Source organism: Serinus canaria, chromosome 3, assembly GCF_022539315.1.
Source record: "Serinus canaria isolate serCan28SL12 chromosome 3, serCan2020, whole genome shotgun sequence".
Classification (NCBI taxonomy): Eukaryota; Metazoa; Chordata; class Aves; order Passeriformes; family Fringillidae; genus Serinus; species Serinus canaria.
In genome coordinates this window covers 50,401,660-50,428,042 of record NC_066316.1, presented here as the reverse complement: position 1 = coordinate 50,428,042, position 26,383 = coordinate 50,401,660, and the positions used below count along the sequence as shown (strand labels likewise).

The following is a 26,383-nucleotide window of genomic DNA, read 5'->3' as shown; positions in this document are numbered from 1 at the left end:
CCCTTTGGCCGAGCAGAGGAGGCCGGGCGGGCTGGCTTCTCCCTGGGGAGTCCCGCTGGACCGAGGGCCGCGGGGCCGGGCCGGGAGCAGCTACCTTGGCTGGCCGGGAAGGGTGAGGCTCCAGTTCGGGGAGCCACAGGTAGGCGGCGGCCTCCTGCTTTTCCCAGGTTCGTGGAGGTTTTTTTTTTTCCCCTTCCCTCCTCCTCTTTTTCCAGCTCTCGCTTTCCGGGTTGGGAGTTTGGTGCGTTCAGAAAAGTGCCTGCAACGGCGCGGGGTTCCCCAGGTGGAGCTGGTCCGGGCTTTCTCTCCCCTCCTCCTCTGGCTGGCTTTCCTCCTTTGTGGCCCCATCCAGGGCGCTCCAGTCCCCCTCCCACGCTTCCTCTTTCCCTCCCTCCCCTCCTCATCCTCACTTCGGGGAGAGAAAGCCGGGCTCTTTCCTGTCTCCCGGCCGGCCCGGGCTCTCACCGCGCCCGCCGTGCGGCGGTGCTGCGCCCCGCTCCACTCCCCCTCCTCACCCCTCCCCTCCCCTCCCTCCTCCCGGGGCCGCTCCCGCCTCCGGGGGCCACTCCCGCACATGGGCGCCGCTCGGGGCTCCCCCTGCGCCGAGGCGGCCGCGGCGGCGGCTCCCCCCTAGCCCCGCAGCGCGTAGCCCGGCCGTCCTCCCTCCCGCCCCGATTCATTTGTTGTTGTGCTGTTCTCTCTCTCTCCCTCCCTCTCCGCTCTCTGAACTTTTGTCACCGCGGCCGCTGCGCCGATGAAGACTTTTCGCGCCGGGGACGCCTAGCTCTCCCCGCCACCCCTGCCGCTGCCGTGCTCCGCGCTGCTCCCCGTCCCCGGCCGAGATGCCGTTCCCCCTGCGGACCCTGGAGCCGCTGAAGCTGTGCAGGTTGGAAGAGGCCGGCGGGGATGGCGCGGAGCGGGGCGGCCCGGCTCCCGGGGACCACGCTGGGACGGCGGATGGGGGCGGCGGGCGCCGCCGCGGCTCGGTGCCGCTCTTCGGGACGCTGGAGCAGGTCAGCTCGTACGCGCTGGTGTCGCTGCTGATGCAGCTCTCCGACCTCTCCCGCTGCGCCGGCGACATCTTCGGCGGGATCCTCAGCGAGGCGGACTCCCTGTGCCACCGCAACGCCCGGCTCCAGCGCCGCCTCGGCGCCCTGGAGGAGCTCCTCGCCCGCCTCGACCACCGCAAAGTCAAGATCCGTGAGTACCACCCTTGCCCAGCGCTGCGAGCTCGCCCGGGACGGTTCGCGGGGAGGCTCGGGGAGCGGGAGGACCGGCAGGAGGGCGGCCGCCCGGTGGCGGAGCTGTTGGCTCGGCAGGCTGGGCTCTAGTATGTGATTTATTTGAAAATAGAAAGGAAAGAGGAACACCTAAGCATCACCGTCTTTCTTTTCCCGCACTCCGGGGCGGCGGCCGCCCCCGGTCCCGCCGCGGCTCCTCCCGGGCCCCGCCGCTGGCCACGGGCTGTAGCGCGGCGCTGCTCATCCCCCTCCGGGACAGCCGGCCCCGGCTCCGTCTCGGTGGCTCCGGCCCTGGATGTCGCCTGCCCGTGCGGGAGGGGCGGTGTCAGCGTGCTGGGCTGGCGGCGGCGGTGTTCCCGCAGCGCTTCTGAGCGGCGGAGCCCTCGCTCACCGGGGAGAACGTGTCCGGGGGCAGGCAGCGGGCTGGCCGGGGGCGGAGGGCCGCCAGCACCGGGAGCTGAGAGCGCCGCGATCCCGGGGGAGTTTGTTTATATGCTTATGCCGGGTATGCGCTAGACTTGGGATCGGCCGAGCTTCTGACAGTTCAGCCCACATGCCTGATTAATTCTTTTGTATGTGCACGGAAAGACCTCAGTAAATAGAAACCTGGATGTATTTTGCAGCTGGTTTTGTGTCTCTTGGTTCTCTCGAGCTTCTGTTCTTTGTGCAGAGTTGATTTCAAACTTTGAGATTTCAACTTCCTACTGAGCTCAGGCAGCAAGATGCGGATTCAGCCTCAGATTCCTAAGTACTGGCAGCATGGGAGGCTGTTCTTAAGTTTTTTTCAGAGCCTGTAAAGTGGCCTTTAGAAGGGACTAATTGTACACCTACACAGAGCTATAGGAAAAGGTGGTTTGGGTTTTTTTCCTGAGCTTGGTCCAACTTTGGAGTAAGGACCCAGTAAAATTTGCATCTGGTACATGAAGTTTTGTTTATGCATGACCAAGCTCCCCACAGACCATGTGGGAGATGGCTTGCAACATCAGCTTAGCTTTCTCAATGTGCTGGAAACATTCAGGAACCCAAAGAATTGTGTTGCAACTTTTGTGGCAGCTATATAAGGTGTAAGCCCAGCCTAAATAGGGTTGTTCTTAGAGACCACCAACATTTTTCTTCTGACTGGAAGTAGAAAGCTTGCTTTCCATAAAGGTGCACTTATGAGCAAAATTGATAAGGAAAGAAACTAATTGATAATTTCAGAAATAAGATTTAAAGGGTATGAACCCTGTGTGGATAATTTACCTGTTTCATTGCAGAAGTATCCCTTACGGTATACTTGAGTATGTGATTTCTCTGGGGGAGGACACCTCCATCATCCATACCAAACCTTGTGGTTTTTAAGTGTGAGGCTAAAGTTTGTGCTAACCAGTTTTACTTTTTTAGGTGCTTTATAACTGAATGATAAATAGAAGGACAATTTCTTCCTCACCAGGACAAGTATAACCTTTTCTGCCAGTTCAGTTGTGTTAACTAGGCATGGTGTGGTGCTGTCACACTTGAAATGTGAGTGTGTTATTACTGAGGATACCTGCAGTATAGTGGTATATTAAATTAATTGCCTGATAGGAAGCAATATTTATTTATCTCAGTTTAAATAGAATGCTAATGATTACCATACACTGATGCCATGTATATAAAGGTAAGGGTGAAATAAGGCTGCTGCTGCACTGTGCAAGCCCTGGAATTCTAGGTGTCAGACTCTTAGTGATTGTATTCTTTCTGAGTCATCCTTTTACACAAATTATATATTCATGAATTTTTGTTGGTGTTGTTGTTATAACTCAGTTTTTCAGGCTAAACCTGTTATTGCTTTTAATTTGATGGTCTTTGCTCTTGTGACTGTGATGCCCAAAACGGGATGCAGTTCTCATGTTTGGTTTTCTCTGTTTGGTTTTAAATTCTTTGCTAAGTGTCAAGTCTTCTGTTCATTCAGTTTTGCTACTTGCAATCTCATTGCTGCTGCTGCTATATTCACTTTTCAAAGATCTCATTCATTTACGTCTAAGAGAATTAACAATTATTTAGCTCTATTTTTTTTGTGTGTGTGTGTATGTGTTTTGGTTGTTTGTTTGTTGGTTTGGGGTTTTTGTTTTGTTTGTAAAGGAAGGTTATTTTATTTACCTGTTCAGTCACTAGGAATTGATGTGTAGGCTGAGCTGACAGGAAGCTGCACATAAAGCCATGGCAATTCCTATAAGCTTTCTGGATACTGTAATCTGCTCAAGGAGATCAGGTAGGATGCTCAGTTGCAGTTAGAGTCATGAACATCGCTGTAATACAAGCCATCAAGACTTGTCTGCAGATTTAACCCTGTTCCTGACATTAAAGGGAGCTATATAGAAAACAAAGAAAATGGTTTAATAATGCTGTCTTTGCTTGGGAACAACAGCAAGGGGGATTTTTCCTTCCAATTTTTGAAGCCTCATGGAGAAAGCTGTATGCTGGTGCAGGGTGTAAGACCAACAAGGATTATATAATTGCTTTCCCATGTACTAGGTTTTTACTAATCATAAACCTTTTCAGATATTGTGAGCTACTGCACCTTTTGTGGTGCACAAGTACACACACAGGTGCAGCATGACATTGTGTCAGATGACTTAAGTAATTTGCTCTTGTATTCAGGATGAGGGGATAGGACACTCTACACCTGCTTTTCAAATCACGGGTAATTTCTACTTGACTAAATGGCTTTTGCTCTCTTTGTGAGGCCCAGACAATAATTTCCTCCTGCAACTGAAGGTCCCAGAACAACTTTTGAGATCCCAGCATGGTGCTGTAACCCAGATTTGAAGTTTTCCCATACAACCACTTTTTGGGAAGTAGCTGCAAACTGGCAGCTGGTAGAAGATATGCAATGTGTGTCCATGGTGCTTGGGAAAGTACATACTTTGAAATTGTGGGTGGGTTTTTTTTTTTTATTTTTGCACTATCATAATTTTGTTTCAAAGTAAAGTTTGCATGCAGTACCCTTCAGATAAGAGGAGTCCATCAGTGTTTGTTCCTTGCTGAGCATGGGCAGGGAGGGAAAGCAGGCAGAACAAAGCTCTTTGTCTTCACTTAGTCACTCTCTGCAGTCATTGACTGTGCTTGCTGCTCTGCCTGTACAGTGTGTCCTTGTGTGTGTGTAGGATCCATAAGCTCCTAGATCTAGATGTTAGAGTCTGAATAGGTAAATGTGCCTCAGATGATCTCTGATGTTTCTCTTCTCTTACACTCACCGGTATTCTGTAGTGGGTGCATTACTTCAAGGGCATCTGTTCACTGCTCCACATGGGAGAGAACTTTCTGATGTGGCAAGCTGGTTAAGGATGTGAAGTAGGTGTTATGTCTTTGCAACCCTTACTAGGGATAAACTTCCCCATGTCTGGAATTCAGCCATGCCCTTCAGCTGGGAGGTCTCCTTTCCAAGGGTTTTGTACTGGTGTACCACATGTACCCAGAGAGTTTAATTTCATGTCTGCTTCAGCACTTAGAAGGCAGCTTTCAAATGTATGCAGTCTTGGTGATGGCTGAATTTTCAGATTCACTAGAATGACTTAGTTTTCAGATTCACTAGAATAACTCTGCTTTCTCTGGTTTGGTTTAGGTCTCTTTAACTTTTTGTTTACAGTGGTAGAGAAGTTGCTCGCTTTATCCCCCCAACTAAAAGAATTGTGCTTGATTTCAGTACAAGGCTATTTTTAAGGCCAGTTAGTAAAATGGTTTCCTGACATATATTTGAGCTTTGGATAATGAGCAGGGTGTTGTGCCACAAGAAGGGACATCAAAATGTGATGAGACACGGCCCTATCGGCTGATGACTGGTTTATAACTCATGGTGATGGGAGGCACTTAATGGCTCAAGGTGCCTTATAAAATTCAAGTGTAGTATGCAGTGCTTGTGACCTTAGTTCAGCTGCACTAGTCACATCTAGAGAATTAATTAGATTCAGTACATTTTTAAACAGTCTTTCATCAGGTTTTCATTAAGCTTATGTGTGTTGCTGTTTTGCATGATGTTTTGTCATATGTTTCCAGCGTCCAGCTGCCATAATGTGTTTTACACCATGGGACTTGCCTAACAGCTTTTTATTTTCTAGCAGTGTGCATCTGTAGCTGTGACCTAGCATCAGGTGATGTGGTTTTTCATCACTTTTGGTTCTCAAATGTCAGGGTGGGTGAGGACAAGTGCCTCTTTGAAGTGATCAGAGCTGGTCAAAAGGCATATGATGGCTGCAGAGAAATCTTGCATGAATTACAAGGCCAGCTCTTGGGAAATGCTGTGGGGCCTCAAACATTCATTGTTGTTGTAGGGCGTGAAGAAGGACATTTTTTCCATTAATATTTGTCTTCTGCCATCTGCTGTTATTTATGCAAAAGATATTATTGCTGTTCTTTTCTGTAAATCCCAGTGGTTTGACAGACTGGAAGGCTGTTCCTTCCATCCTCTCTGCTCTTTATTTTAAAGTCTTTCTGAAGAGATTATTTGAGAGAGATGCTGGGAGGTTAACCTAATGACAACTTCAGGTTCAGTGTCTCCACTAGCAGGATGGGGTTTGGCCAGTTGCACTTCTGATTTTGTGGGAGGGAGGAAATGCTTCCTCCTAATTAGTGTTGCTTAAAATCCTTCAGTGTTTGATTTTAAAGGCACAGCATAGTAATTTGATTTTGATGGACGATGTCTATACATATGTATGGTTTTTGTTGGGTTTTTTTTCCCCCTCCAAGTTTAAGGACATTAATGCAAGAGAGCTCGGGGTGTGGGGAGTAAGGCTTTCTGTTTGTCTGCATGATGGAAAGACAATCCAGTTTACACTTCATCTCCTGCTATTTTGTTTAGTAAGTATTTTCCACTCTTTGTGTGCAAGGCAGTACTGGAGCACATTTCCTGCTTTAGCTGAACAGGAAGCTTTATTCAGCTTATTCCTAGGGAAACCCCTCCTCCATCCCAAGCCACCAAAAGTGAGCATTATTTGAGACAGTATCAGCAGTAGGCAGGAGATGAAGGGGCTGGCTGGCTTTCTATAGTTTCTGGTGTAAGGACAGAGAATACAAGATATTCATCATCCTGCAGCAATAAGAAGAATCCTTCTTTAGAAAAGGTTTAAGGAAAAAAAAAGTCAAACAACACACGCCCCCACAAAAGAAAACAAAACACACCACAACCAAAATCCCCAAACTAACCACCAAAACCACAGTGTGCTCATGAGAAAGCTTTGGTGAGAAAAGACAGGTTTTTAGATGAAGAGCTCTGTTCTAGCACTGTTTGGGAGCTACAGTTCATCCATGATCACAGATGCTTGAGGTGACTGCACTGTGGGACTTCTCTCTGTTGCTGTGCAATACGAAGATTCAACAGCAAAGTTCAACCATGTTAAACAGTTAATTCCTAAGTTCCCCCTTGGAAAGGAGAGAAAAGAAGAAATTTTCTCTTTAACCCTGTTGTAATTATTCAGTTTGCTGCTCAGAAGCAATATAACTCTTGTTTTATTTAGCTAGTGCAAGACTAATTATCTGTGGAGATTCAACCTGATCCAAAGGAGTTTTCATTTGAAATAAGCAGGAAGAAAGTCTGAGTTAGAAAAAGATTTCCCATGGGGATGGTGGGCCAAGTAGTTGTCCTGCTGAGTGGCAAAGCTCCAGCTGAATTCAGTTTGATGAGGGTTTGGCTTGCTGTTCTGAGAACAGTTGACACTCTTTGGCTGAAATGTAGAGCTGCTTTGTACATGGCTCAGAACCTATTATACACCACCTACGAGCATTTATTTCCGTGGCACTTATGAGTGGCTTGATCATTCAGGAAAACAGTATTTAGGAGAGGTAGTTAATGAATTAAACATACTTGTATTTAGTTGTTTTCAATTAGAATCTATTTTGAAGGCTGCTAGATATTTTAGGATGCACTAAAATGTCCTCAGAAGTTTTTCTTCCTATTAGTATTGGCACACTCTCATCTTGGTTGAGTGCAAGCTAGTAGTCTTGGTCTTGTGTGATTCTCTCTAAGCTAATATGAATCTCCCATGGAAGAATAATTTTTTTGGATGAGCCTATTAAAAAACATAGAACAACACAGTGGAGAGCCACTGAAATTCCTCAAGTCCTCTATCCTGGGATTTAAACCAGCCTCTAATAAACAGAAAGTGGGATCAGGCTTTCAAGGGGGGTTGGGAGCAGCTTAATGTTCCCTGCATCTTCCACTGAAGTGTTTGGTGCTGGCTGCCCTCAGCCATGGGGCACTTCATTTAATGTTGCCCAGGTTAGAGTCACTGCGCTAATTCCTGGCCTTTTCCTGTGTTTCTGGGTGAAGGAGCAGCAATTTCCCTTTCCTCATCTTCCTTTTTTTTCGCCTACATGCTCAAATAAATGATAAAATAAATGATGGCATGTTCTTTGCTTCCTGTTATCCGAGGCACTAGTGCAGCAGAAACAGAAAGGAGGATTGGGAAACAGGAGGAATTAAAAGACACACATCGAAAGCTTGGCAATTATGCAAAGCCCCAGTTTCTTTTGTAGTCCTAAACTAGCTATCAACAGGCAAGATCAAAGCTGTCCACCCTAATAGTTAACAAGATCAATTAAACATGCTAATTAAATGTTGTTCTTGGCTGTAGGTTGGATAGGAAACCTGCTGGTTGGATGGCAGTCTCCAGAAAGCCTGGATGTCATGCAACTTAAGAGACTAGAAAAAATATTTTGCTACCTATGGGTTTAGCACAGATTAATGTGGGTGGACTTTGCAAGTTGTTTGTACTTATATCCTACCATATTTTAGTTGGGCAGGGCTGCTTCAGGCTGTCATGGGTTTTTTCTTTGTCATTTGTAAATTATGGTGGCTTAAGTTAGGCTGGTTTTATTTATTTATTTATTGGCCTCTTGTCCTTTAATCAGAATTGTGCATATGAGATTTCATTCCCCTTCAAGACATAGGAGTAGTTAGAATGTAAATGTTTAAGGTCCAATGAATGTGATTGAGCTTCAGGCGCTCTGCAGGCTGGAGGCAGGGTAATTACTCCTGCAGAGAGAGGCAGAACCAAGTAATTGCTTTGCTGTCACTCTTCTGGGTAGTTACCCTGTTGAAGCCCCTGGACTACACAGTTTTTAGGTTAAGACTTGATTAAATTTTTTTGTTCCTTCCTCTTATTTTCTCCTCCTCATTTTCTTTAGTAGTTTTGACTCCTCCCTCACCCCAGGTGTGCTCTGAGCTGCCTCTGCCTGTTCTGAGGTGTGACAGTCCCAGTGTCTGCTCTGCACCTCACCACCCATGTCACTTGTTAACACTCAGCATTTCACCTTCCTCAAACACAACACCCTCTGCAGGCCTGATAGTTGGTTGGGTTAGTGAGGAGGGAGGTGAGGAGATAGGAGGCAGAGACAGGGAAGGGTGAAATTTGATGGAGCTTCTGGCTTTCTCCTGACAGCCCCCCTCACCCCTCTATTTCATAACCCCTTGGTGTCAGCCCCAGTGTAAGGCCTTCCTGCCTGGGGTTGTGGCACAGTGGGTAGCACCATAATCACTGAGTTCATTTCTATTGCTTCCCTTCCAAACATGTCCATTGCCCTGCTATAGGAGTGCAAAGCACGCACAAAACCATTTACATCATTGCAGTGATGGAAGTGAGAATATCAAGGTATTACTTGGAATAAAAAACCCTCAAAGGAACTGACTTTAATGTGTGTCTGTGGCTGAGTTCTTACAACTTTCAAACTTAGAGGACATTTTAATGTTCCAGTAAGTTTAATTTCCCTTATGTGAGCAGCAGCTCTGTCTTAATTTGAAGTTTGACATCTTGATAACAAGTAGATCTGTTAAGTTAGTTGATTGGACATTCCTTTTACTGTAATCAGGCTGCAGACTAGCTAACCAAATTTTGATTAATCTAAGATTGTAATTTTTTAATTAACTTAGCTCCTTCTTTTCAGAGATTAGGACTAGAACAGCTGCCTCCTGGAGTATATTGGAACTATGGGTGCTAGCTGAAGAACTGAGCCACTTCGTTTTTATGCTAGCACTAAATGCAAATGTTAATCATAATGGGAAAATTATAGCAATTTCAGGCATATTGAGTAATAGTGACAATGGTGGGATTTTTTTTTCCCTGGGTGAGCAACCAATTGGCAAATGAAAACAAGACACTTCTACAGTATGTTTTAAATGGTAATGTGTTGTACTTGAATGGTCTTCTTTCTTCTTGGTCCTCCCAATTTTTTTATTTTTTTTTAGTGTCAAAATGCTGGCTACAGAAGAGCTCTCATCAGCTTTTAACTGGTGGGATAAATATTGTCAGTTACTGGCGTATATACATTCTTTCTGTCTGGCTGTTACATTGTAAAGTTTCTCAAAATCTTGGGTTTGAGTAAGAAAGCAAGCCCAGTCTTTCTCCTTGCAAATGGGTATCTGTCTTTTGTTTTCTACTTTAGCAAGTTTTAGCTTTTGGCAGCAGATGGAGTTTGCTTACAGGAAGCTCAGCAGGATCCAAGATGAGTGCCTTGTGGGTTATCTCTAGTGGCACCTTTTGTTCCTGCTGTATGGAAGGGAAGACCTCCCAAGCAAGTGGTGTTGGCTTTCCCTTCCTGTTGAGTATGTAGTTCATGGTGAGTAACTGAATCTGCTTGGAATGGCTGAGAAACCAAGAGATGCTTGGCTAATGTAGTATCATTAAAAGTTAAAAAGAAAATATCAAAATTGTTTTAGCCACATTGTCCTTAGAGACACTTAAAACATTTTGAAGTAGAAAAAAGAACCCAGCTACCAGGAAATGAGAACAAGCTCTTACAAAACTTTTCATTAACTGTAGTATTTGATCTTCAATTTAGAAGAAAGATAGCACATGATTGATAACACAGCAAAATCCATTGCCTGTTATTCTGGACATGATGCAAATAAAATCTTTTCTACTCAAATTTTGAATTATTTTTCTTTCCTCCAATGTATGTCCTAGAGACTGAAAAATACTTATTTGCAGAATTCCAAGAACCCAAGAATTTCTGAAAATATCACACAGTAAGATTGACATATGTTCATGTGTATATGAACAATAATGCAATTAAGTACATGGTTACAACATCCTTTATACTATTTTGATTTGTAGTGTTGGAAACATGGAAGCCTTCTTATGTGAACTTTAAGATTTTTAAATAAGAGAAAGAAATAAGTTTGTTCCAGATTTGTTGTGAGGAAGAAAGAATGAAAATACAGAAATATTCAAAAATACGTCTTGACGTGTTGGTTTAGATGCAGTTTCCTAAAAGTTGTTTGTTGAGCTATTTCCTTGTTCTATTAAAATAAAGGTAGCTAGTCACTATGTAGTTCCTCCTGCTAACCTCATTTTAATAATGTGTATATGATAGAAGATCAGGTATCTTGGGGTATAAATATACTTACCATAAACTCATTCTGCATGGCTGAATGCATGCCGTAGGGAATGGCTATGGCAGGAAACAGGAGGGTGATAATGGGGTTAGAACTGAAAGGTTTTGTACCAGCTGCATTCGCAACCTCGTTGGAAGCCCAGATATGGGAAACTGGTATGGCAACTGATCTCCGTGGGGCCAACACCCTTCCTGCTATCTCTGGCTGCTGCCCTGGCAGTGGGGAGCATGTGCAGTCCTGTTGGGCAGGCTGGGGCAGCCTGAGCCCTGCAGGGAGCAGTCCCGTGGAGGGGGGCCCTGACCCCGTGGGGCTGCGGCTGGGCTCAGCCCCGGCTGTGCAACGCAAGCCAAAGTGGCTCTGCCTCTTCGGAAATCGCGGGTGGCATCGTGCAGGGCTTGCCTTGTCCCGGGGAGGCAAGCAGGATCATAACAAGGCTGGTTTCAATGTAAATACATTATTGCAGTTGATTTTGACATTGCTGTTGCTGTTATAATTGTATCATAATTACGAAATATGTACAATTGTAATCTGTAATCGTGATCTTTACCTTCAGGAAAGAAAGGGAAGCTGGAGAAAACGAGGCGAGCGTGCGTCAGTTCTCTTGCCCTGCCTTGTCTTGATGGTCAGTGGTAGGACAGGGCTGCCCTTCTTCAAATCTGCATGGAGAGGAGAGAGCCTGTGCTTGCTTATCCTGAAGGAGGGTTAAATTGCAGTGTTGGCCTGTTTGCGATAACAAATTTCCTTAAAACATTGGGAAGCAGTTACACAGCACAGCCACAGTGCAGATTGAAGTGCGATTTAGAAGGCTCTTTGCCCTGAAAGAGTCTAGTCATAACACATATGAGTGAATCCAGAAGATGGTAATTTAGTTAAGTGTGGCTTAAAACAGTCTGTTTTGAAGAACCCAGAGTTTCACAACAGTTATGAGCTTTTTTGAGGTCTAGAGGAAGAGCAGGTAATTAGAAATCCACAGAGTGTTTGCCTGAGGTGAAGAATACCACAAAAACATACAGCTCTTGGTGCTTTTTAGTTTGTCGTGTTACAAAAGCCTCTGTTTGTCCATATCTGTTACAGAGACATTGTGTCTACTGGATGGTAATGAAGACTAAAACCATCTGCAGTTCTTATTATCTTGCCTGCTCCCACTCATTGCTGAGCTTGGCTTGAATTCTGTAATTTGTGATGTCCCCTCTGAAGAGTGTGGTATGTAACATGGGAGGGGAGTGCTCTTCAAGGCGTGTTGTTTTGACCCTGCTGCTCTAACTGAGCATGTTTTCCTCTCCCACCCCTTTTCCCAACACATAGAACACAGTAGCTTTTTCTTCACAAAACATTTTTTTACTGTTAGTAACCTTGCTGACAAACTGAAACTTGCTGCAGTCTGGAAATAGCTGCAGCTTGTAAAAGGTAGGATGAAGAGTGGGTAATTTAGCATTGTACATAGAGATAATGCGCTGCAGGTTAACGCATCAAATATTTAAATGATTTAAATGCATTGTGTAGAGCAACTGGTAGAAAAATGAATTAGGTCATGATAGACAAAAGCTTGTCTTCTTTTGAGCTCCTGTCAGCTTGGCATGTTTGTGCTCCACTGGTTTTATCACCAGTTATGGCTATGCACATATGGTATTTCGAATTTAGATTAGTATTAGTCGCTTCTAAAAATATGAATAAAGTTAATCCCAAAGACAAATGAAAGCATGGGCATATTTCTAGTGGAACTTTCAATTTATTAAGGAGAACTCCAGAATATCTCAGCTTTTAATAAAAACAGCCAATTGGAAAAATGACTGACTGACAAAAGGCAGAAAGTACCAAATAGCAAGTGCAGGTAGGAACTCTGTATGTGAGGGCTGAAATGAGCAGTGTCACTCACTGTCAGCCTGAAAGATGTGCATGGCCATGGTTTCCACAAGAGCACAGCCTGCACTTACAGGGTGCTATAAAAGATACTTTAATTGTGTGCCATGTGCTGCGTTACCTTTCTCCCCCTGTCTCGGTAGCTGTTGTTGAAGTGAGTTTGAATGGAATGAAATTTTTCAAGGGAGAGTTCTTGAGGCTGCTTGAGTAGTCACCAAAGGACCTGTCTTGAGAGCATTGCAACTGAATGGGTAAACCCATGGGCCCACGTGTTGAGCTAATCCAGATCCCTCTGGATGGCATCCTGCCCCTCAGGTGTGTCAACCACACCACTCAGCTTGGTGTCTGTCACCTGCAAAGTTGCTGAGGGTGCACTTGATCCCTTCATGTTTGTCAGTGATGGCCTTAAACAGAACTGTTGCCCCACTTGTCACTGATCTCCATCTGGACACTGAGTTATTGGTCACTATGTTCTGTCTGTGGCCACCTAATCCAGCCCCCTACTCAGGATAGGTTGAGTGTGAGGCAGGAGCTGAGGGCTGTGTGCATTTGGGTTCTGTATATCTCCAAGGATGGAGCAATCACAACCCTCATAGTAAAACTGTTTTTCCATATGCTTAAATAGAGTGTCATGCATTACATTTGGTTCTCATCGCCTCTTGTCAAAGCGTTGTAACCACGAGCACGGATACACTCCTTACTGGAAGGCTGTCCTGGAGAGGTACTAGTGGGACCCAAGATAAAACACAATGTGATCAAGAGAGCTGGGATGCTCTCTGGCCATTGGTAAATGTCTGTCCTGGTTTTGGCCAGGACAGGGTAATTTTTGGATGGGAGAGTGTGTGGCCAGGACCCAGATGTTGTTCTGTTCCACCTCAGGCCATTGCTGCAGTCAGGGGAGAAAGGGACTTGCTCTTATTCTCTCTCTCTCTCTCTCTCACTGCTGGGGAGAAGGAGTTTCCCCAGTTAAGAAAAGGTGGTGAGGGAACCTGTCTGGTGTTTCCTTATTGTCATGGGCTTTCCATGTAAATAGTTTCTTTGTCTTATTCTTTTTTTAATTAATATTGCTGCTGTTCATTTTCTTATCTCATTGCTGTTTCCAGTTAATTGTTCTTATCTCCACCTGTGCCTCCAGTTGGAGTGAAGGGGGAGCAAGCGTGGTGTGGTTTTAGCAGGAGTACTAAATTGGAAAATACCATTCCTAAACTGTGACCATGTCTTAGCCCATTTATTTGAAAAAGGATGGGCAAGGGAAGGTGTTAGTTAATCAAGTTATAGAGCTGGGAGCCAAAAATCACATTTTAAAAATTAAAAATAATATTTTTTATTTTTAGTTATAATTATTTACTTGAGGACTTCTGACCTTTCAGTGTTTCTTGGGAAGAGCTTTAATACTCTCCATAAAAATACCTATTGTTTCTGTTGAAAGGAAAGGTAATAAACTTGATCTCAGAAAGATGGAAACTGTCTCCAGTGGAGAAAGGGGAAACTATTTCCAGTGTCTCACCTTACAGATCCTGCTGGCAATGACCTCGTAGGGAGTGAAAAGCATTCACTGTGTGCAGGAGGAGTCCTGAACAACCCTTCCGCATGCTGAAGAATTTCAGCAGCGGCTTCTCTTTGAAATTCTGACAAAGATCCTTGGCTGGGTTTTTGGAAACTGTCTAGGATCTAGGTTACATTGCTACAGTACCCTATTTTTTGCTTGTTGATGGGAGCTTTATTAAGGAGGATGGAAAACATACCATATAGTTCTGTTCTTCATCTTGCTTGGGGCAAGCAAGTGAACTCCAATGAGAATTGCAGGAAACACCTTTTTGATCATCCACAGCAGCAGTGGATCAAATAAAGCAGTTCCTCAGTTGCTGCTAATTAAACGCATTTTCCTATCCTTCCCCTAAGTAAGCGACCCTTCAGGCTGACTTAATTGCCAGGACTGTGTAAGCATGATGGTTCTTTAGAACAAAGTTGTGATTTAAGGGCCAAATCAAAGCTATTGGAGAGAAATAGTTTTAAAATGTTTTTGCTAGACTGCAGAATTGTCTGGTGTTTTACATAACTTATAACTTACATACATGGATGGCAAGCTATCATGATACATTTTTTTCCCAGTGCAAGTTCATAAACCTTGTTAAAATTGTCCAAATTCACATGGAGGAAGCCAAACTGGCATTCAATACAGCTATATTTAAAGCTCTTGGCAGGACTTTTCCCATATGAAAGATGTTATATGTAAACTCTTGGAACAAAACTCAGAGTTTTGTGATGACAATTCTAAAGAGTGCCAGATCATCTAAAACTAAGAGATTTTTAAATACTAGATGAGAGTTCTGTGTCAGAGTTCTCTTGTCTTACACTGTCTTTCTGTTGTCCATGTAAATTGATTTTTCTTACAGCACCTCTGGGAAATATCCACAGGATAAGCTTGTAATCTCAGGTATTTGGCACCTCTGTTGCTTTCTGCCATGGACTCCTGCAAAAATGGGGTTCATTGAAAAGTCTGCTCTTAAGTATTTGAGCGTAATGAATGATTTTTCTTTTTTTTTTTTCTCTCCATATTGTGTTTCTAAGGAGAACAGTTATAGCCTGTGGAATACATCCTGTTTTCTTGGCTGCAATGAAACCCTTGCTTTTTATTGGTAATACCTACTATTTTTCTTCTTTGTGGAGGCTGCCAACATCTGACCCAGGACTTCTTAAAGACAAAGGCTAATAGAGATGTGTTCCTTTGTTTTGTACCAGAGAGGAAAAGGTTGGGGTTTTTTCAAACAGCTAGTTTTCCCTGTGGTGCTTTCGATCAAACCTTGTGTGTGTCTCTCTCAAAGAAAAAAAAAAAAAAAGAAAGCTTAAAACTAAAATAATCAAATTCCAATAGACAATAAAGAAAAAAAAAATAAAACAAACAGAAAAGCCCCTACCAGGTGAAACTGACTTTGCCCAAAGTGTAAGAGAGCCAAAAAAGTAAGGGCCTTTTATCCTAAATGCACATATTCTGATTTTTTTTTCCTCTAATCTGTATCAGTAGTAGCATAGATTAACCCCCAGTAATTTTTAATTTGTTAGTATTCCTCAGTACATATTTTTATATTGCTAGATCATGTAGCTGAAACTTTTTTTTGCCTGTTTCTTGTTTGTGTTTAAGGTCAAGAAGACACATGGGGTGAAAGTCTGGGTTGACTTACGATTTGCATTTTCCAACATCGGTTTTGACCTTGAGTTGCTAAGTATGAACTTGGAACAAAAGAGCTTTATAGAAGTGGTTGATGGATGGGTTGTAATATTGAACTTCCCTCCCCCATGCTCACATCCTCAGAGCTCAGTCCATCCTCACGCTGAAGTGCTGCCTTCATAGGCAGGAGTCTGCTGCTTCAGGAGACAAAAATGCTGAGGCTGGCACTTTGGGAGTCTGTTTATAATAGTGAAGATGTAGGAGACAGAGAGAAGTCAAAAGTGTGTAGGTAAGTTTTGAGGTTGTTTTCTATTTTTTTTCTTTCAGTGGGAGGATGTCCCCTAGTGTTTCCTAATGAAGTAATGTTTTAGATAAATATCTTGCCTATCTATTGCATAGGAAATGCTCTTGTATTCCTTTTGTCTTCCCTCTGCAAACAGCTTGCTTTGTGTGGATTGTGGTACATTTTTTAAAATTCACTTTTTATTAAAAAAACCTTTTTGAACCCTATCCCCCTACAGCTTTCCATTTATTTCAGTACATCTAGCTATCACAAGTTTGCTTTTTGTCGAATTTGTGGATCTTCTTCTTCACTGAAGTGCTATAAAACCAGGGAGAGGTTGTTTTGGGAGGAGAGGGAATTAGCAGCAGTGGAAGTAGCAGCCTGAGCGGTGATATATCCAGGAACACTCTGGAGACCATATTTTGCAATGCTGAAATCTGAAAAGAGAGTTCCCCCTGACTAGGGATTGCCCTTGTGTTTTTAATCAAGCTTCATTGCTATTCAGCACTGAGTGTGGTGTGAGAGCAGCACTCCTGTGGAGCTGCAGCCCTGCCGTGTTGGGCTGGCACTGGGGCTCCCGGGCTTCTGCCAGCGGCCTGGGGGGTCCTGAGACCAGCAAATGGGGGAACCTGGCTACCTACCTGTCATGGCATAAACTAGTCTATGTTGGAAGGGACCTTTAAAGCTCCTCTAGCTGCCTCCTTTGTGCTTAATTGATTAATCTGTTTTGCCGTGGATGGAAAAGGTAAATTGGTTACAAGAACAGATGGCACAAATGGAAAGGGATGGACTGAAATGAAACAAAATTAGCATGAGGCAGGCATCAGTCCCATCGAACTAATGAAGTTCTGTCTTCTGCAGTCATCTTGAAGTCAAGTTAGACTCTCTCATATGTGTTGTCTTAATGTTTCCAGTGGGGGGTTGGTTTGTTTCTGGAAGAAAAATAAACATAGAAAGGGAGGAGTGTGTCACTTATTTTGCTAGAGGAGGTTTTAGGGGGGAAAAAAAAATAAGAAAAATCTGCAGATGTTAAAATGCTGTGGATTAAATCCTATGGGTACTACAGATGCTGAGAGTGCTCATGGTTGCCAGCATCCCTATGAGACCTCTAATAATTACAGCTGTCTTGTACTGTAACCTTGCAAGTTTTCCTTTAGGATGATTGAGGTTTGCTGGAAGATCAGAGATCTTCCTCTGCAAGCCTTGTAGAGACAGATCTTGATTTTGGAAGCTGGAAGTACTGAATTTGTGGGTGCAGAATAATGGGCTGATGCACAAAGAAGTGAGAAACCTCAGTATGAAAATGCCACTGCCATCCTTCAATGGAAGAGCAACGTCCCTTCCTCGAAGGCTGATGCCTCAAAGTGAGCCAGAGCATAGATGGGGCCGTTGTGATGTGGCCATAGCTATGGCTGGAGGTGTTCTCACTCATAACTTTCAAAAGGGCTTTGGGGATGGTGGAATTCCCATTTTAAAGTTAAACAAAGAAAACTCAAAGGTCAACTGCCGTGTCCATACAAACGAATATCAGAGCCTGCATCTCAACACTGGTGAAAGAGGAGATCCCAATGGATTAATCTGCCTTCCAGCTCATAGGTTGCACAAAGAGGAGATGCCAATGAATCCCAAGGAATTAACTGCCTTCCAGTTCATAGGTTGCACAAGATCTGTCTGGAATTGGCTTGCCTTCTGTTGAACTGTACTTTGATCTGTCTGGCTTTGATGCAGAGGGCACCGGTGGCCAAATCTACCCACCAGATCTGAGGAGGAAGGGAGTAGGAGTGCCTGCTCTTTGCAGACTTGGGATGATTGTGATGATCAAGATGACTTCAGTGGATAAAGTAAAATAATTACAATATTTCCTGTAACATTCTGTAGACCTTTAAATAGAAGGCATTGATTTTTACTCCAGCATTGTGTGAAATTAGTGATTCTATTATTTTGGTGCTGTAGGAAATCACCATGAAAGTACCTTCTCCAATGACCAATATTGCTGTGGCCTAAAGAAGTCTTGGATTTCCTGTCCATCTGCATGGCTGTGTACGTGCCCAAAGACATGCTTGCTCCTTCAAATCCAGCTTGCCTTCTTGTTACTCTGCTGGTTAATGCCTGGGCTGGAATCTTCCCTGCTGCTTTAACAGTCCTGAAAAGGCTTCCTCAAAAATCCCTGCTTGGATTAACTGTAGCAACTCCTTGCAAACAATCAAAGAATGGATTTACCACATAAACTGGTAAAGGATGGTGATGTACATACTAAAATTAGTTTATGAGGTACATCTGAGGATTTCTGTGGAAAGGCTCAAATGCTTTTTTTGACTTTGGTTAAGTAAATTTCACTGAAGATGTGTATGCAATATCCCCAGTGATTAATTGCTCTCAAATACTTATCCCAGCTGAGTTATGTAATATGAATCTCAGAAGGATTCCCAATAAAAAGTCTGTGAATGGTAGATGTAAATGTCTGCAGTGACTCTTGAAATTTTAGATGTGAAAAGTGCTAATGGGAAAAATATTTTACATAGCTTCTGAGATAGCGTCTAGATTTTTTTAAGGCTTTGTGTTTTACTCCCACTGACTTAAAATTTTGAGGCTTTGCTATAAATTATTCCTTATGCTTCTGCCAGAATAATAGTTGAGTGTCTTCAAAGAAATTAGATTAAGGCTGTGAAGTGAAAAATACCAAATGGAAAGGTATGTACTTAATTCCAACTGCTGCCTGTAAAAATCTGCTATAATACACTTCAGATGGTATGATAGGGCTCCATTTCTGAGTACCTCAGTAAAGATGGGTTTTTTTGGCAGCAGGATGATTAACAATTTTTCTTCTTTACATGAAGTCCTAAATTTTTCAGAGTGGTTTTTGCTGGCAACTCAAAAATGGGAAATAACAAACACTGAGCTGAACATGTAGAAGTTTTCTGTATAGATATAAAATTGAATTTCAGGGCTCACAATACCTGCACTAATACTTGAAGATCATGAATTTTCTTTGCCAGGGCCTTTCTGAGGAGGTTGGAGGCAGGACAGGGACACATCTTGTGTTGCAGTGCTGAGATCAGCATTGTCAGGGGAGTCCCGTGCCTGCTGAATGCAGGGGATGGGGAAAACAAAGTTTCTCTTCTTAGCTGTAAAGGAAATATCATGAAACATCTGTTGTGGTAAAGGAAAGCATAGTTGAACACATGAAAGTGTGAGATCTCCAGTGCAGATAGGCAGACAGCCTGTGCTTATCTTGCCTGCGTGGTTCGGGTAACTGCTGCCTCAAAAACAGGTTTCGGTGATGAGCCTGCCGACGTGCTCTCCTTTTCACATATGATGTGCTCCAGCACAGTCTTGCTTCCTGGTGCTGGGCTTTGTCTAGCATTCCTCAGCCTACTTTTTGAGTGGTATCATACCAGCTGTGTTTTTGGACCTGTGCACATGGCAGCAGTGGCTTTCAGGTCTTAGTTTCCCATGCCCATCTGTGGCAGGAGCCATTTGAACCCATCCATGCTGTCAGTGGCAGCCCTGTGATGAGAGCTTACAGCAGCCCCCTCACTCTCTCCACAAGAAGTGATGGTCCAGGCTTATCCAGCAGGCTACTGGTGCCACCTCTCTCAGTTTGGTTACAGACTGGCTTCTCCTTGGCTGCTGGAAAGATCTTGGTCTTGGAGCAAACGTAAATAAGATCACCCCTAATCTGTTTGTGTTGAGCTGACCAATGTGACCAGTGTTAAGCACAGCTGATTGATTATCTGGTGTTTGGTTTTCCTTGGAGGGCCACAGCACAGACCTGGAGATACTAAAGTGATGTAGCAATGGCACTTGAGTAGTTATTGGAAACAAAGAGAATTTTTGCTAGTGTAAGAACGAAATGCAGCCTTTTTGTGTGTTGGGTGCAGTCTCTGTAGGGATGCCCACATCTGTGGTCCACCATGCAGGGCAGCACCACCCTTCCTGTTGTAGGAGAAAACTGATCCTTTCAAATGGTTCAGCTGGTGACCAGCAACTTCCTGCTGCAGCATTTTGCTTGGTCCTCAGCTGGTCCCTATCCAAACCTGATGCACAGGGGTACCGAGAAGCAAGGAGGAAAGCACCATCGTTGGGGAGATGAAGTGGCAGTAGTAGTTCCACCAGCTTCCAGCTTTAAGTCAGGACATTAAAACAGGCTTGGATTTCAAGAAAACAAATGCTATTTGACAGAGCTGGAGGTTATGAAACTCTGAAAATCACACATGTTTTTTTTTAATGTTGAGGAAAGAGACATTAGCCCACACTTGCATTCATTTAAAAAGTCATTGACTTTGCATACTTCTGTATTGGTATGCATGTAACAACAATGAGAGATAAAAGAGCAGCAACAATCCCAAGTTGGTGCTCCCATAACTCCACAGAAGGATGGGCAAAATCCTTGTCCATCTGGCTGGCACAGAGGCAACGTGTGACATGCATGGGGCATCTTGCAACTTGTGATGAGCAAATTGGGGGAATGACTCGAGCAAGCACGGCCAAACATGGCCCATAAATAGGAGCTAGAGCAGCCTGTGGTTTTGGTGGTACTGAAGACAGTACCATCACACAGGAGCCAGCTGTGGTACTTGACTGGCTAGCCCTCCATGGCTTTATAACCACCTGGTGTTGGCAGTGCCTCTTGCCACCTCTTCAACGCCAGTGACAACATTCTGAAAAAACACCTGATTCCAAAACAAATGTGCACATGCAGATTTCCTGAAAATCAATAGAAAGTGTGAAATGAAAACAGATTTAGTTATTTTTCTGTAAACTGGTATGTAGTTCAGCTCTCTGTAACCACTCCCGGAGGATATAATAAATACGGAACTGTTTAAACATAAGGCTTCATATTTTCTTTAGTAAATGGTTTTGAGTAAATTGTCCTGAACTATTTTTAACTCTGTAGAGCAGTTAATGGTATAAGTATGTTTTTTCAGGATTTTTGGTCAGCTTGTGGGTTGGTATTTTAGAAATTTATCTTCAAGATTTTTGGTCAACTTGTGGGTTGTTTAGAGGAAAAAAATTGCTATCTATTCATATAAGTATTAATCTAAAATAGGGTTTTTTGAGTTAAATACCATTAGGTAGTAATTTATTGCCTTTGGTATCAGAGGTATACTGGTGATGGTTTTTGGGTTTCATTCCTTTTTAGAGTGTTGTTTTTGGGTTTTTTTTGTGTTTTTTAAAAAAAGCTTTCCTCACAGTCCTTAAAATAAAAAACATGCTGCACTCTCTCCCAGGCCTTGCCTTCCCCCAAAAGAAAACATTGTAAACCACTAATTTTTTCTCAGAAGTAATTCAGAAATTACAGGTTGAGTTTTATTAACCTCCTTCTCACTCTATCTATAAGCATGTGTGGCACGGTTGCTTATATGGAGTCATTAATGTTACTGTCAGGTTAAATTTGTTCTGGGTAATACAATCCCCCAAAGTAATGGGTTTTTATTTCTGAAACGCTGAATGTCTCATCACCAGGGGTTTGACAATAGTGATAGTTTCAATTGTATTGCTGTTACTCTAGTTTGTAGAATGACTCTTCATTTGTAATCTTTTGAGGCACTTGGTCTTACTCTTGTAGGAATTAAAGTTCAGCTGAATAATTATGAGGACTAACTGAGGTTGTCCTTATTTTATGTCATTTGCTTGGTTTTATGGTTGCAGTTTAAGTATTTGGCAACGAAACCCTGGAGCAGAAATGGCAAACAAGCCCAAACTGACATATTTCTAAGGTTAGCTAAGCGGTAATGAAAACTGTGACAGCCATCTAGAAAGTCAGATCACAGAGTATCCTGAGTTGGAAGCAACCCCCAGGGATTATCAAGTCCAGCTCTTAAGTGAATGGCTTATATGGGGATTGAACCCCCAACCTTGGTGTTATCAGCACTGTGCTCTGACCAACTGAGTTAATAGAGTAGTAACTGAGTAGTAACTACACTGGGTTAGAGTTATTTGAAGCCATACATTGCACTCATTCATTCAAAATGTTGCAGTTCCTCCACATTCCTCAAGTAGTTCCACTCATTTGTTTACATTTTGAAGATCAGCAGAGCTCCAGGAGTTATATCCTTATAAGCTTTATTTACAACAGAAAAAGCACAGGGTTTATGAATAAATAATGATGAATCTGTGCACTACACATTTCTCAGTGGTCAGCATAGATATCTAGTACTGATTTTTTTCATCAGCTTTACCATGTGCAGTGAATATTCTTAAAATTTTGGCAAAGTTAGCATTGTAAGTATTTGCAATTATTAAATTCTGGAGACAAAACGTAAAACAAACCTGGGCCACTCAGGTTCATTATCTCTGTACCTCTGGGTCCCACTTGATATGCACTGCTTTGTACTGTGTTATGGTGGGGAATGGAGGCAGAGGTTGGATCGCTCATCTCTGCCCTTCACTTAGGGGTTAGGGAATGTACAGCTCATCTGATTTTAGCTAGAAACAACTGCTGAACCTTCATCTGTTAATTACCCTTTCACTGAGGACTGCACTGCTGTAGCATCTGGTAGTCATTATATCTTCTTTAAAAAGAAGCCCGTAAGAAAAAAAATGGGAGGGATAAAACCAATGAGGTATCGGTTTAGAGCACAGAATTGATAACAAATGTTCTATTTCAGGTTTCTTTGCTGCCACAGAAGCCTTGTACCTTCATACAAATAATATGTGTCTTTCATCACCTGTTAAAATAAGTCTGTGCCTGCTGCTTGCAGGTGCTTTGATTATTTTTAGTTTATGCAAGTATTAATGGAAAGCTTTGAAAATTCTTGGTTTTGCCTTTTCTTTCCTTGGCTGGTGGTGTCATATTTTTGTCACGTTATTTTACAGCCGTGGTTGTACCAACCTCATCTCAAGCTCTTCTCTAGATGGCTTTTCACTTCACTCTCTCTGCTGTGCAGGGTCACAGGGAGCCCAGAGAGGCTCCAGTGCTGTGGCAGCAGCATTGCAAGGCCGCAGGACTGCAAGTTGTCACCGCACCCATGTCAGCAGTGCCTCCTCAGCTGCCTGCAAGGTTCTAGCAAGCTCATAAGATTGAGTTGGGATCTCTAGAACAGTAACAAGGAGGATTTGTGTAGTGGCTGGGAGAGGGATTTGTATTCTAGTTCTTACTGTTTTGGCCTAAAGCATGAGGGGTAGGGTTGCTGCCTGTTCCTGTACAGAATGCTTATTTCACACCATAATTCATGAACGTGTCCTCCCTGGCATGTGCAGAGCTTAGCTGTTGGAATGATGCTCTGCATAAAGCTGCAGTGCACTTCAGTCTGTGCTGATTTTTGCTTCAGACTGTCTACTGTGTCTTTTCAATAAGTTTTATGTGTTGGAACATCTACACTATGCCCTGGCATAACCTGCCCAGTCATACCTAATACACCAGAAGGGCTTGGTGTGGGGCATGTACATGAGGCAGTGGTAATAAAGCACCAGTGAAATGTTTCAGGCCTCCTTCAGATGCCTTATGATCCCCAGGACATGTAGAAGAATTGTAATGCCCCCTCTGATGGGGGTACCAGGCTGTTGGCAGGGCTTAGCCCACCGTCCCTGATCTTGGTAGCTGCAGGTGGTTGCTACCTTTAGTCCTCTCCTCCTGCCCTTGCTGCAGGCTCCTTGGGCCAGATCCAGGGAAGCTGCAGTGCTAATTCAGCCTACTAACCCAAGGGCAAGCTTTCTGGCAGAAGGGACCACAGCTGTACTGTGTGAGGAGTAATGTCCATGCTGGAGGTGTCATGGCTCATTCACTTCCCCAGTGCCCACCTTAGTGTCCACCCTCTCTCCAGTGTGCTAGATCAGCACCAAAGCAATCACAGAAATAAGCCAAGCTGAGACAACTGTGAAGATGTGAAAGAACCTGGTAGGAGCTCTTTATCTGGTATTTCTTACTGTACAACTATACATGAGTAAGCATTTTTTTGGGAGGTTGCTGGGCCCGGGAGCCTGGACTTGATGTCCAGTAAGTTACCTTACTTTGCAAGGTAACCCTGAATGCCTAAACTCAGTGAATATCCCTCTCCTTGGTTTGTTAGCTTGGTTTTTGTTTTTTCTACTTCTTTAAGGACAATGATGGGTACTTTTCATTAAGTGATCTCTTCAGAGTGCATGGGCTTTGGTTGCTGGGCAGGTGTGAAATAGGAGCCCTGCTGAAGTGAAGGTCACGGGACCAGAAAGGAAAAACTTGGAAAAGAAGCCTCAAAGGCTTTATAGTCTGGGAATTAGGGCTGTTGGCTGGTTTGGACTGATGTGGGTTTTGGTCTGCACTCTGGGAATTTTTTTCTGCTTTAGTCCAGTTTGGTTTTTTTTTGTTTTTTTTTTTTTCCCTCTCTTATTCATCTCCCTGATTAATCATAAGGCAACTATTATTAATTATTAAAAGTTCTATGTATCCAGATCTGTGTTCTTGATTCCATGCAATTTATTAATCTAATTCCTTTACCTGGATGACCAAGTATTTTTGGCATGTCAAAATGAAAAACTTTGCTTTGTGTATTTCTCTTGCATACCTCCCTGGTCTCTCACCATCTCTTGTCTTTGTAGGAACTGGAATTTTCACTTAGCTGAAATTCCTGTTTCTCTTGCACACCTTGAGTATTCATTAGTTTCCTCTATTGAAATTGATGCCAGACCAGTGTTGCTTGATCTACTGCTGCAATTAAATGCAAATTAAACCAGTTTTGCTCAATGTTAGTCTGCATTACAACTCACTAATTAAAAATGCCAAAGTCTTGAAAAACCTGAGTCACTGAACTTCCCAGCCTGGTACAACTCTCTGTGACTGGTGTTGCAGTGGCACAAGTTAATTGGTTTGGAGTTCAGGGCACAGCAGATGACTTTTAGATACTAAATAAGTAGAAGACAGGCTATTACCCCTTCCCTTGCAGCTGCTTTAACAGGAATTGAGCTTTTTTTTTTTTTTTAAATATGGTTATTCACAATTGGTGGGTTTAATTCAAGCAGAAGGTAGTGCTAGTGACCAAACAGGCAGGTCTGTTCTTGTCATGTTTTTGATTTGTTCTGTTTTGCTGGAAATTCAGGGCTTTTAGTTTGCCCCTATAATCCTGCTTTTCTGGGAGCCAGAGTGGGAGGAGTGCTCCTTCTCTGAGTTCAACCCTGTCTGCCTCATTCCCTGGTGTCTCATCTTCTTTAGCATTAAAATCAAGTTTCCTCTTCCTGCTTGTTTTCTCTACCCCTCCTCCTTTGCACATCTCTACCCTGTTTTCATTTGTTCTGTGCATTTTCCTTTGATGTTGATGCTTCCCAAAAACCTGTCCTGTTTGGATAAATTAATGTTTTAACAAGCATGCCCTTTAATATTATCTCTCTTCTATGCAGGGTGCACATGGGGCCTGATTTTGAAATTGCCCTTAGCATGGGGAGATTATTACTCAGCACGCTTTCCCCTGACTGTGTTTGGAGGCATGGCTATATAGAGAATTTAGCTGGGAACACACTATAGGATAACTTGTAGATGTGCTGGTAGGAGTAGGCATTTTGGTGGGTAGCTATTTACTGCCCTGTGTAAATTACTTCTTTTCATTAGAGTTGTTTTTTAAACTGGTTCCACCTCTATGCATGTGTTCCTTTCTTAGGCTAGTCTTAAACAGCTTAGGAAACTGCCTGATAGTTGGGAAGCTGGTGACACTCCACAGGCTGTATATCTGGGATGCTTTGGATTGTGGTCACTTTTTGGAACTTTGTCTCCTCAGAAGAAGACCACCTGTCTCAAAGTCATCCCCAAACCACAATCAAAACACTGAAGTTTTTCATTTCATTTTTAGTGTCATTAATAGAAAATTGTTTATTCAAAGGAAATGTTTAAAATTTATGGTAGTCCTTTTCCCTATCCCTGATGCCTTGTCATTTACCCTGAGTACTCAGATTGTGGATTTCTCAGCAATGTTGTTTAATTTCTTGGAGTTTAGCATGGTGTGGACTTCTGGTTTTGATACCAGTGTTCTCAAAGGATGGTAGATCTTCTTGCATCTATGGAGCAAGTGTGGATTTTCTATGCTTGTGCAGTCTGTCACTGCAGTCCCAGTGCCAGGGAACGAGTTGATCCTGCCTCCACAGAGTGGGCTGGCTGCTGTTACAGTGGTTTGACCATTAGTGACCTGTATTGGATGTGAACCAGTGCTCCAGTACTGACCAGCACGAGGGGCAGATTTCTTGTGCCCCTTGGCTTCTGGGAAATGCATTTGTTGGTGCCTGTGAGCACTGTGTGGAAGGAGGGCTGTTAGGGGTTTCACAGTGGTGGTGATATTTAGCCTCTACTCTGTAAGCAGAGTTTTACCTATGTGAGTGCAGAGTCAAAAATGCAGAGAGCTCTGGTTTTGGGACTCAGGTTTTTCTTTTAACCCTGCCTTCAGTTGCTGCAGTTTTTATCCCTCTCCATGGCTTTTTCTGAATACAACAAAGTCAAAGAGTTGGATGTTTTGTAAGCAGCAGAGCAGCATGCTACTGAAAGCTATTTTATTTTTGGATACATACGATTGTCCAGT

At 43.3% G+C, this 26,383-nt stretch overlaps 1 protein-coding gene across 4 annotated transcripts in view; it reads left to right on the top strand.

Moving 5' to 3' along the window:
• The first annotated feature begins 611 nt into the window (after nt 1–611).
• Nucleotides 612–26,383, top strand: part of NHSL1 (NHS like 1) — a 175,212-nt gene continuing 149,440 nt past the window's right edge. For all 4 annotated transcript variants that reach the window (XM_030235439.2, XM_030235438.2, XM_030235437.2 and 1 more), the window contains exon 1: nt 612–1,200. In XM_030235439.2, the coding sequence (XP_030091299.2) occupies nt 843–1,200 (358 nt within the window). In that variant the 5' untranslated portion in view covers nt 612–842. The remainder of the gene's footprint in view (nt 1,201–26,383) is intronic.